The sequence below is a fragment of the Astatotilapia calliptera genome, chromosome 2, assembly GCF_964374335.1.
Source record: "Astatotilapia calliptera chromosome 2, fAstCal68.1, whole genome shotgun sequence".
Classification (NCBI taxonomy): domain Eukaryota; kingdom Metazoa; phylum Chordata; class Actinopteri; order Cichliformes; family Cichlidae; genus Astatotilapia; species Astatotilapia calliptera.
In genome coordinates, this window is record NC_137423.1 from 16,123,014 (window position 1) to 16,136,139 (window position 13,126).

At 40.1% G+C, this 13,126-nt stretch overlaps 1 protein-coding gene across 4 annotated transcripts in view; it reads right to left on the minus strand.

Annotated features, from left to right (window-relative positions):
- Window positions 1-654: 654 nt before the first annotated feature.
- LOC113036043 (uncharacterized) overlaps window positions 655-13,126 on the minus strand; it is a 322,745-nt gene continuing 310,273 nt past the window's right edge. The window contains exons 1-4 of one of the 4 annotated variants that reach the window (XM_080309312.1): window positions 6,250-7,029; window positions 5,064-5,148; window positions 4,193-4,350; window positions 655-2,164 (exon numbers count right to left, since the gene is read on the minus strand). In XM_080309312.1, the coding sequence (XP_080165438.1) occupies window positions 1,067-1,723 (657 nt within the window). In that variant the 5' untranslated portion in view covers window positions 1,724-2,164; window positions 4,193-4,350; window positions 5,064-5,148; window positions 6,250-7,029 and the 3' untranslated portion in view covers window positions 655-1,066. Of the gene's footprint in view, window positions 2,165-4,192; window positions 4,351-5,056; window positions 5,149-6,249; window positions 7,030-13,126 lie in introns of those variants that run through there. The other 3 variants (XM_080309296.1, XM_080309320.1, XM_080309304.1) reach the window with 3 other exon arrangements.

A 13,126-nucleotide genomic window follows, 5' to 3' on the forward strand; every position in this document is an offset into this window, starting at 1 on the left:
TGATTAAACGGATGAAAAAGAGAAGTTTCTTCCCTATAATTATCACTTCTTAAAATCTGTAGCAACTTCAAGTCTGTCAGTGTGCTGAGCATGCTCAGAATGTGACAATATATTTTTGTTCAATATTTAATTTCTTTCAGTTGCAATTGTTAAATGAAAAAAAAATAAAAATATATTCTTATAATTTAGCAAACTAATTTATCAAAAAAAATATACATATATCTGTATTAGTTTTAATGAATTAATTTGACACCTGTATTGAAAATACCATATTGTATTCATACAGAATCAGTTTGGTATCATTGTTTGTCTGTTCACTGATTGCTGAAACTAAGAGCTACTTTGATCTGTTTAGATCTAAAGTATCCAAAGTTGAGCTCTGATGTTTCTTCGCCCCTGTGTGTGTGATATGTGATTTCCTACATGCTGGCAGAGCAGCAGTTTGTGCTCACAGATGGTGACGGTGTGCATGCATATATCTCTAAACCTGGCCTGTGGGCTGCCATTTTTACATTCAGTTATTTCTTTGTTGAATCTAAATAATGAATGTGTTACAGTTAAAGTGACTCATTGGGACACAGAAACCTTTAAATTAAACACTATCACCTGATATCGAGTGTCAAACAATATCAGAGCTGTAAACGCTGTTTACAGTCAGAATTTATAAAACTATGATTGTAAATAAATTCAAACAAGTGAGCTTTTCTCTTTGTGCTGAATATCAACACTGTGGTTCAAGGTTCAAGGTTCTTTATTTGTCACATGCATAGTTATACAAGTATAACACACAGTGAAATGTAGCCTGACACGCTCCTCGACATGTGCAAAAATTGGGGGGGTGTAGAGGAAGAACATTATATATATATATATATATATATATATATATATATATAGTATATACACTGGGTGAATGTGCAGTAGTAGCAGCAAGCAGGTGAATTCTGTACATTAATATAAATAGACATCTGACTATTTTACAGGATAGACAATATAAACATATTTAAAATTAAAGGGATTGAAATGTACATTGTGCCTTGGTTTAGAGTGTTTGGAAGAGAGTCCTGTCTCAGTCAATTATAGATGATGTGAGAGGGCGGGTGTGTGTGTTTAGGGCACGGATGGCTTGGGGATAGAAGCTCCTCTTGAGTCTCTCTGTCCTTGCCCGGAAGATGCGGAACCTTCTACCAGATTGCAGAAGTTGGAACAATTTGTTGCCTGGATGGGACGGGTCCTTCAGTATCTGCGCTGCTCTAGTCCGGCATCTCCTGGTGTAGGTGTCCTGAAGCGGGGGGAGAGCAATCCTGCAGCAGCGTTCTGCTGTACGGATCACTCTCTGGAGAGCTTTTTGGTCCTTCACACAGCTGTTCCCAAACCACGATGTCATGTTCTGTGTGAGGATGCTCTCCACAGCGCCTGTATAGAAAATCCTGAGGATCTTTGGAGAGACCCTGAACTTCCTCAGTTGTTGTAGGTGATACAGGCGCTGCCTAGCCTTTTTGGTCTGGACCTGAATGTGGGCAGCCCATGTCAGGTCTGAGGAGATGTGGACACCAAGATACTTGAAGGACTGCACCCTCTCCACTGGAGCTCCATTGATGATAATGGGCTTGTAGTCTCTGTGCTGACCCCTTCTGAAGTCCACCACCAGCTCCTTGGTCTTGCTGACGTTCAGCTGGAGGTGGTTGTCCTGGCACCACGATGCCAGATTCTTCACTTCATCCATGTAGGCCGCCTCATCGTTGTTGGAGATGGCACCCAACACCACTGTGTCGTCAGCAAACTTCACAATGGTGTTGGAGCTATGGGTGGCCACACAGTCTGAAGTGTAGAGGGAGTAGAGCAGTGGCGAGAGGACACATCCCTGAGGTGCTCCTGTGGTGATGGTGATGCTGTTGGAGAAGCACCTGCCCACCCTCACCACCTGAGTTCTGCCAGTGAGGAAGTCCAACACCCATGCACACAGACGGCTGTTAAGTCCCAGATCCCTCAGCTTTGTGAACAGTCTGCAGGGCACTATTGTGATTTCTTAGACTGTAAGCTTTACTTCAGCACAACCAGTTGTAGAAGCCGTCACTCCAAATGTCTTTGATAACAAGACAAAAATACCTTTTCAGTACACGGCCTGAAGTTCTTCTCCGACATCTTCTGCCATCGGCTTTGTCTGCTGGTTTGAAGACAATAAACCACAAAAAGATGATTTAGTCACCTTGTCTGCATCATGCAGCTCGAATGTGTCGTGTAACGATGTTGAATAGCCGTCATTATCCCTCTGCTGTGTCAGTAGGATTGTACTGTACAGCATCTCATTGATATGTGAGGAATGCTAATGTAACACGATAACAGACTTACATCATTAAAACATAAAGGGCAGGAGATATTTAGATATTTTTATATTACATTTTATAGCTGACGGATATTACTAAATAGATAGAATTTACTAAATAGCTGGATGAACATGAAAAATATGTCTATAATAACAAATGACCATGAGAGCCAGTACACAGCAAATCCAGCATGTCCAAATTAACACTGTCGGATTTGATTTCAACACTATTAAAGTGTCTATATGGGTCCACACCAGAGAGTGTTAATTTAACTCTTTTTGGAGAGTTGGTACGTTAACTCTGATTTAGTGTTAAACACCAAATCTGTCTGGAGTTGATAATTTAACACTTGGTGTTAAGAGTTTATATATTAACTCTCAAAGAGTATTTTAGTTTAACTACGTAAGAGTTATCTTCTAATTCATTCTAAAAAGCGGGAATTTTACTGTTCTGAACTTCTAGAAATTTCTTTTGGAAATAAACATTTACTAAAAAGATGCAATGGTTTTTGAAAAACATTTATTCTGAACTGTGCACCACAATTTCAAAACATTTTCTGAAAGATGTAACAGTATACATGTTCTCACTTTCATTAGAATTTTGTTTATCAAAAGGTCTGACATGGTAAATGCAAATAACAGCATTCTCATCACTTATTTCTTCAATACAATATGCATGTCCTTCATTCATCCCTTTGTGGAACTTCAACGCACTTCTGCTCTCCCCCATATTCCATCTTCACAAGCATATCCTGTGCGGAGATCGAATAAAAATTAGTTGACACTAATTAATGGCACAAATAATCCAGTAAACAATTGCAGCACAGTTAAAAAAAAAAAAGGAATCCTCTTTGAGCCATTATTTGTGTAAAGTATTTTCCCAAAAGACAAGGACACAGGCAACAGGTAATACTGAACTAAATGTAAAACCTCAACCTTTTTCATTTTTACCTAAACCGTGTGCACAAAACTCTGGAGGGATCTAAATGCTACCGTAGAATCCAGTCAGGACGTCTGCTACTGCTGTTTGCTCGTTTTTTATTTTATTTTATGGGCGATCGTTTTCAGGCTTCAAGTAGCACCATTATACCAACATTTCACATTCTAGACATTGTTTTAGGCGTATTTGACCAAAAGTTTGTCTGAAAATTCACATGCAAGCTTTTTTTCAAGGCTGTGGTATTTGCCCGCAAACAATACCTTTCAGCTAGCTAAAACAGAATATTATGCTATCACCGAGCAACATGGCTAATGCCTTTCACACAGCTTTGTCTCAACTCCAAAGAGCCACAGAAGTAAAAGCTAATAACAATTGAAACAATCTTTGAAAAAATGACTTAGCAAGCATGGCAAACAACTCAAATATGTAGAGCAAAATGTTCTGAAACGGCTTCACTTCAGCTTCGATTGGAGCCGTGCTGGGGGCGGAGTCTGTGAATTTACTCTGTTGGTGTCATAGCCCCTCTAGGAGTTCAGAGTTAAGAGGTCAAGAGTTAATGTTTCCATTTTAACACCTCCAGATTTGACAGAGAAACACTCATTTTTAACACTCGATTTTAACTACTATCATTTTACACCCCAGAGTTACATTAAAAGAATGTGACTCTGCTTAGAGTAAAATTAACTCTACTTTTGCAAGGAGACTATTAACACCAAAAAATTTAACACTTTTGAATTTGGTGTGTAGAATTAATTCAACTGGACACTCAAACGACGTCCTTAAATGCTCTTTAAGTGGCAGAACAGATAAACAAACAGTTAACTCATTCACTGCCAGCCATTGGCAGTGAATGAGTTAAAACCCATTGACTCATTCACTGCAATTGACGGCTATAGACGTCAATGGCAGTGAATGAGTTAATTGCTTACTTGAGATGAAATCTGCTCTGCTACTTTGAAAACAGCTTCTAACTGGTTCCTCCTTTAACAGGATGACGGCTCAGGGGTAAGGCCATCATGCAGTCCAGCAACCTTTATGGTTCTGCTTTGATTCACCAGGAACTATTAGGGAAACCTTCCAGCGCCTCCTGTGAAAGACACAGGCATAAACACACAAACATTTATTAACATGTTCCACAGTGTTCCAGTTTGATTTTCTCATCCTGTGGACAACAACGTACATGGATGCAGGTTTATTGTTAACTTTTGTAAGGTTTATTTAGTGAACATATCCAGCTGCAGCTCCACTGTGATCCTGGATAAGCACTTAAGAAAATGTGTCAATAAATGGACAAACATCAACTTACTATATTTATCCAAACAGATGGGACCAATAATGCTTCACTGAGTTAGAGACTTTAACAGTCTCTTCTATGTAAGAATGTCTCGTGCTGATATACCTGCAAACTTGACAACAAAGGTTTTTCAGACTACATGTAGCTGTCCTCTATGTCAGCTCACACATTTGCATTTATGTCACACTTATTTCTGCTTTCCCATTTTATAATTATTACTTACATTTTGATTAGATACCTTGAGTTTGTAAATGATCAGATTACATAATTGGAATACAATGTATCCAATTCAGGGTCGCGGGAGGATGAAGCCTATCCCAGCTGATACAGGACAAAGACAGGCTGCCAGTTTATCGCAGGGCTAACACAATATGTGTAACAGAAAATCCACTTAAATGTTTGATATTTCTTATAATAATCATAATTATGACTATTATTTAAAGGTTTCTTTATAAATACATTTATATATATATATACCTGAGCCGTTTCAGATTCTGACCTCTGACCTCACTGCAGCTCCCTCTTGGAAGTACGTCTGCTTCTTGTCTACCCCCAGTGTTGACCGCCTGCCCTTGATATCACGTACTGTACCTGAGGAACAAAAAAGGACAAACACTTGCCTTCATTTAAGAAGTACATTCATACAGAGGTAATCAATCAAAAAAAAAAATCAAATCAAATCTATGGAAACATACTAGTTCACCCTTTGGGAGAAATCAGTTCCTGTGAAACATTTCTGTAAATGAACATCATGTGGAGAATGAATGAAATGTGTTCTTCAGGTGACTCAGCAGTCCCACACTGACAAATGAAATCTAGTTAAACTATTAAGCATATTTGCTCTTCTGAAATCTGTGTTAAACAACACCAAACATAAGTTAGTAACAAAAATACAGCTGAGTAGAGGCTTTACAAACCACCAGCAGCCATAATGCTAAATTTTAATCTTCAAATGTTTCTGAGCCGTCTTCAACCTGCTTTTAACACATTAAAGTCCCACAGTCAATGCAGCCTGACACAATCCTAAATGTTCAGCACACAGAGACACAGAGGTGCCGTTTAAAGTTTAGTGATAACCTGAGTCACTGATCATTTGCAGTATTACAGAGTCTGGCAGTCTTTGCATGATGTCCACGTCACTGTAAGTTTCTAGCTGACTCTCAGGTGTGACAGGTGTGCCAGCAGGAAAGAGTAATAATAACCTGCATCCTGAGGTTTGTCATGCAGGATTAAAGGAGCCAGGCTTTGTTCACACAGCTAGGATTGTATTTTACACTGACCCTGGGTCAGTATAAGTATCATACAGTTTAAACGAAGCACTGAAACTTGCACATATTTATTACAGATGCACTGAAGCTAATCAAGATATTTGCTGTCAGTCTGTGGCTGCGATTAAACACTTTACTGGAAACTTTATTAACTAGTAACTTCATCAGTCATGACAGAAGCTAATATTTCTGTGCTAACATCGTTTAAACAGTAACAGCTTTACTCCAATATAAGCTAACGTTTACACCGTAACTTTAAGCTAGCACCATAAAGACGGTAAAACACGTAATAATATCTACAAATGCATCTTAAAGCTGTTATATTAGCACTCGGTGTATTACTAACATAACCACATTAACATTACTGACACTCGCTGACTTTCAATAGTCATTCTATAAATGCTGTCCGTTTAAATGGTCTTACCTGTACACACTGTATATCCACCGGATTCCAGCCAGAGTGGATTCTGGAGTCTTCCCACGCTCCTGTTAGTGATCCTCCATCTGGATGGATGAGAACAACCTTCTGAACAGTCAAAGGAGCTTGCAAAGAAAAGCGTCTGGACTTCTTTAAGTTGCTTGAAGACGTTTCACCTCTCATCCGAGAAGCTTCTTCAGTTCTAAGGTCAAATGGTGGAGAGTCCCAGATATAAACCTAGTGGGAGTGACCCCCCACAGAGGGACAAAAGGACCCCCTGATGATCCTCTAATCGCCTGAGCCAAGGTGGGAAACTGGGCGTGGGTCCCAATCAGCCAGAGTTTCGGGTGTGTTCATTGTGAAACCTGGCCCCACCTTATCATGCGAATTCCTAAGGTCAGATGGCCCAGGATGTGAGTGGGCGTTAAGGCGTCTGGGAAGGGATCTCAAAACTGGATTATAGATGGCAGAGAGTTGGTGTCGTAAACCCCCACCTCTGTTCAACGATGGTCGCTCACAGTGGACATAGATGGCTTCTTTCACTCCTCTTTCAAACCATCTGTCCTCTCTGTCCAAAATGTGAACATTGACATCCTCGAAAGAGTGTCCTTTATCCTTAAGATGCAGATGGACTGCTGAGTCTTGTCCTGTGGAGGTGGCTCTTCTGTGTTGTGCCATGCGCTTGTGAAGTGGCTGTTTGGTCTCTCCAATGTAGAGGTCTGGGCATTCCTCGCTGCACTGTACAGCATACACCACATTGTTAAGTTTGTGTTTTGGCGTTTTGTTTTTCGGGTGAACCAGTTTCTGTCTGAGCGTGTTGCTGGGTCTGAAATACACTGGGATGTCATGCTCTCTCAGGAGAGTTTTCTCCAAGCATGACCATTTGATCTTAGAACTGAAGAAGCTTCTCGGATGAGAGGTGAAACGTCTTCAAGCAACTTAAAGAAGTCCAGACGCTTTTCTTTGCAAGCTCCTTTGACTACGATGACCTGGATGACTGAGAACCTTCACAGACAACCTTCTGAACAATCTAGCAGGAGATGGCCCATATCTATGGGACTGATTTGTGCCAATAACGCCCATTGTATGGACTGATAACAGCCGAAGTGGGTGAATAAAGTCACCCAGTAGCTAGCTGTGCCATTACCCAGCATACATCACAGAGAGATACTCCCATACAGCTTATGACAAAATTTGATTCGATTTGATTGATGGCCCTAATCATGACCTATTTCCATGACCTACCGGAAATACTCCGGAAGTGTCTAGTCATTTTCAGACCTGATGCGTCATGTTCCTTAAGCATGAGGGGAGGGGTATGGTTGCTGAAGCATAGGGGTGATGCAGCAGCAGTTGACTCTGTGCTGTATAGAGAGACAGAGCGGCAGTTAGTTTTCCACAAACTCATAGTTTGAATTCTGTTTCAATATTATGACAATTTTCTCTGTATTTTTTTTTTTTTACAATAGCGGATGTAATTTTACTTTCTTAAGCTGCACCGGCGCTTGTAATGGGAAAAAAGAGTGACTTCCTGTAGAGAACCGTTTCGTTCTAATAGTATTTTATTTTCCTATAATACAGACGCAGTAAAAAACCTTTAATATGATCTGTCTAGCAACAAATTGCATTTTTAGGCTACACCATACCTTGTGATGAAAAGAACTTTCTATCCGCTTGTAACCTACAGGCTGCCTACCCCATATGTGTAAAAATGAATAAATATCCCTTAGTGAATACTTTTCTTTGAATACTACTTTTCCTTTTGAGAGTCCCTTTTACAAGGGACTGAAAAACAAACCATAATTGCCGTGACAGGCGATCTTGTTTCACACACACACACACACACACACACACACACACACACACACACACACACACACACACACACACACCGTGGGTCAAGGAGGAATGAGACAGCGGTAGAGTTTTTTTCTTCATTACTTTTACAATGGGTTTTCTCAATAGACAGAAAATGAAAATGAGGAGTCAACAGCTGATATTATCATTGCTTGTAACCCGGTAAATAATTTCGTACATCTCCCCATAAAATAAGCCTTAGTGGAAAAAAGCTCATATTCGAATAAGTTTATTCCCCTCTGTGGGGAAAGAGTTTTTTTCCTCAGAGTCAACCATGAGGCGAGTTTTGTCAACAGGAGACGAGCAAGAACAAGGGCAGACAACTGTTGCCCATAAAGTAAAACAAATATCCACCTCTAAGTCGTATTTTACCGTTGCAGAATGCGGAAAACAGACAGCCCTCACAAGAAGGCGCCCAAAAAAAAAAAGGAAATTGGACACCCCAACTTTCCCCCCTCCCGACTGCGCGCACACACACACACACACACACACACACACTCACACACACACACACACACACAAAACAGAGACCCGAAGGATGAGAAAAAACAAAAAACCCTCTCTAACTGACAAAAGTACACCACTGGTAGTAAACAACCTCACCCACTTAGGAAGAAATGACTTATACGCATAACACAAACTGAAAACCGGTCCATGAAAATCGTCTCTGTGCCAGAGTGTTTAAGGGTTTTCGCTCAAAGTTTTAAGGGGATTTTTGAAAAGGATTTCCTTTGATCTTTTTTGATACTATTTATTTGTAAATTTTCATCGTCCTGTTGAAAGGTCCAGATCATCTTCATCTTTTAGTCAAGTTATCCTGAGCTCTCTGAATAGATTAATTGAATCGTTTAGTCATTGACTGCACACTGACCATTTCCTCATCATGCTTTACAGTTAATATATGAGACCCATTTTATTGAAAGTTACCTATGGTCTGGTGAATATATCTCCTTTTCACTCATCTGCACAGATAATTTGACTAAACTGGATTTTAATTTAGGGACGTCATGAGCTTTCCTCTATCACTTCTCATAAACAACAACCGGTGAACTAGTAAAACTGACTGTTCTGCATGTATACTTTTATTTTAGGTAAACTCATAAAGCGGCCTTTTAATATTTAGCCTACATGCACTTGAAATTCACTTCACATATCTCTATGCATACTGTACATTAATATAATACTGTGTACAGTGCAATCTACGTGAAAAATCGTGCTCATTGTTTTTTTACACCCATCATCACTCTAATGCTGCTCGTGCTCGGTCACGGTCAGCACGTGCCAGTGTTGTGCCACAAACTCCCGCCTGTCTCCTCTCGTCTTTGTACCTTCAAGACATTTCGCTGTGAAGGACTGTTTACGTCTCAGCGCTATTGTGAATGCCGACGAGACATTTCCGGCGTTTCTTACTTCAAGTTAAAAGCTTTGAAATGGTGATTCAGCTTGATGCTTTTATTGTGAAGGAACTATCGGAGATGCACATAGGTGTGTTTACAGAACTTCTTCTTCTTTTTTTTTTTTCTTTTGTCCTCAGCGCGGGTGAAAAAACTCGGGCTGCACGTAACCGAAGCTGCTCACTGCAAAGGTCGGTGCTGGTAACCGGAACACGGAGGGCCCCCTCCACCGACTCATACAACTTTTTTTTTGTCGTGTAGTCATCGCCACAAACCAAAAAAAACATCTACAGCTTATACAAATTTAAATTACATACATACATTTAAATCCTACACTCCTCTTGCAGGATTGAGTAAATAGTTCGTACGTGCATGCGTGCATGGATGTTTTATGGTATTTGTGTTCTTGTGTGTGAGGCTGCGTGTGCATGTGTGTGATGTGGACTCAGTAGGATTTCTTTTGTGGTTTTTTGTATGTCTGGCTGGAGTCGTGCAGGGAACAGACAGGGTCGAAGAAGAGGTGGAGCAAGAAATGTTCTAGACAGTATTGCTAAGAGCAACGTGTTCTTTCTTCTGAAAATCTGAAAATCTTTTTAGGATCTCAGGATGGCCTGTGCACACGGACAGCTGTTTTCAACTGTGATGAACCCTGTCACTCCATTATCCCACTGTGCAAGACTAGTTTCTTGCACGTTAACTGCTGTAAACATGCACGTTTCAGTCAGCACAGGAGAACTACATTTAAAGCACGATGTCAGCATCATCGGGAACATTATGAATCTCGCAATCTTCAGAGACTAAAGATTGCTCAGTATCCCTGGTACCAAGTACCAAATATGTACCAAGTTCTGTCACTCTGATGGTTGATTGAGCAGAAGGGCTGGAAGATGCCATTTTCATGGAGAATTTCAAGCCCAACAGATGGGAATTACCGTTCTTTTCCAAAGTTACAGCTGCTAGAGACGCAGTGGCCAACTCTACGGTTTTTGAAAATAGCTGCCACACCTACGCGCACCCTTTAAGATCAACCCACTTCCAGACCACGCCCTCTTCTGTTATTTAAAAAGAAGACCGCCGTCTCATTCCTTCAAACCTTTTTTTTTTTTTTTTTTTTTAGCTCAAAAACAGAGAGAAGTATGGCCTCTACAGCCCTGCGCCACCCTGCGGAGGAGGAGGAAAGTTCTGCGGACGAGGGCACAATATTACCTGACACGTCCGGTTACTATCGACCCTTGGAAAAGCAGCAGCAAGCGGACGAGCTTGACGGTTGGGCATTTTCTTTGTTCATCGATACCGTGAAAACTGCTGTGTATCATCTTGTCAACCTCGTAATCAACAAGTACCTCACTGACACATGCAACGGTTGTATGTCCGATCAACCCCACCAGAAACAGCACGAGTGTTCGCGAGTGTTGGAGGATGACTTTTACGCTGAAAATTATTACAGCATCAGAAAAAGACTCCTCACCCCTCGTTTCATTCCATCCATTCAACGGCTGCTGATTGCTCGCCACATCAAAATGGACGACGTCAAAGTCTGCATGGTGGCGGAAACTCTCTTGCACGAACTGAAATCGGAAAGGAAAGTCTTTGACGCCATCGCCGAGGCATACCACAATCTGGTAGGTTTGGACATGGTGAAAATCAGACAGCGACGGTTGGTCGCAGAGTTTTACAAAGGGGGCTGCTAATTTTTTCTCTGAAAGACTGATTTTTTCATTCTTAGAACGTGTAACCAGCATTTTACCAAACAATGTATTCTACATATAGTGCATTTAAAAAAATAAAATAAAAAATGTACCCACGTAATCGGTGATGAATTGTGAAGTTACAATTCTTTTCTGAAAAAGCATTTTTATTTTTGTATATAAATAAATGTTGATGTTGTGCTATGGGATTGTATGTTTCAATTTTACTTATAATGTGCCAAATCACTACAACAGGCGGCTCAAGGCGATGCCATCCAGAGTAAGGATCTTGTTAGCCGCAGTGTTTCTAAGATTTTTACGCCCCGTTACAATAACCTTAGTTCTATCTGAACTTAGAAGCAGAAAATTAAAGCTCATCATGCGTCTAAGACATCCCGGCAGTTTAACCAATAAAAGCGGGTATCATATGCATAGCAGTGAAAATGTATGCTATGCTATGCCTTCTAAAGCGCGTATAATGTAAACAAAACTGGTCTTTGCACAGAAGCCTGTGGAGCTTCATAATTAACCTCAGTGTGTGAAGAGGACTCTCCATTTAATAATAGCTGTAATAAAATGTTATGGCCAACGGTGTTAAACGTTGCACTTGGGTCTAGCAGGGAAGATTTCAACTTTTCAATATGAATGAAGGCTGAAAACTGATTAGATTAATGTCTGATGATCTTTTCTGTGCTTCTTCAAGTTTGTAACACCAAACATATTAAAGGATGATATAAGGTTCACAGGAAGAGTTTAATTAGACACACATTTACTATTTTCTTTATACTCTTTCTTTCTTGACATGTTTAATATAATTACTATCAGAGGAGAAAATGAACCTTGTGTAGTTTAAAAACTTTTTATTTAATCAAACTGTAATGTTGTTGAACTCTGACGGACGTGTCTTTTAATCTTGTCAACAAATCCTTAATCACCTAAATCTGCCATTTATCATCTAGTAAAATGTTCCCTCTGCTTCTGTTGCACATCTCCCCGGACACTCTCTGCTTCACCTGTCCTGTGCAGGTGGTCCAACCCCTGCCTGCCTCCTTAAACTGGGGTGTTTAAATCTCTTTACCTCTGTTGTGAACTTCACACAAAGTTTGTGGTAACAAAATCAAACTGACGAGGATCTTGTTTGAAAAAAAAAAAAAAAAACACACGAGACAAAATAAAAACAGACTGCTCAAAGCAAAAGCAGAGCCCTCACAGCTGGTAGTACAAAACACAGCGACAACATGCGTATTAGATACCCTCAGTGCCAAAAGCATAAATATGAAAAAGGTGGGGTCACCAAGAATATCCTAAAAATGGCATTGAGGTGGGTGTTACAGTGAAAAAACAAAAAGCAGCCAAATTTTCATCTGAAAATGTTGAATTTTAGTAAAAACAATGCTCTGTAGTTTGATACTGTCGTTACAGACAAAGCAGATGTTTAAAGCCTTCAGACGCTCATTTGAAATGCAGACATTCTCCTTATCAGCTGGAAACATTAAAGCCGCAAAATGACTTTTTCGAACGGATAAAAACTATTGAACAGCAGCAATGATGAGCCTGTACCAGAATTTGAATGTACATGTGTTGAAGGTGCGGGTCTTGTTGAATTATTAAACATACTTTCTTTAATTTTTCGAGCCACAAAAACAACAACTTTTAATTTCTTCTGCTTGAGTCTCGGCCTCGGGTAGCTCTACTTATCACTGCTCAGTCAGTTGTCTGTTTGCGCTACTTTTTCAAGGAGCAGCGGATTATTGGTAAGGGTGACTTTATGTGTTTAGCTACTTAAGTGGAAGTACTGTGGATAGTTTTACCTTACATACATAGATCTACCAGTACAGCTTCTGAGGTAACTGTTTACAAAATGTTATAATCTATCCACAAGTTCTTTGCAATTTTACATTGATAAACATTATCCTTAACACATTTGGCCCACATAAAGTGCTA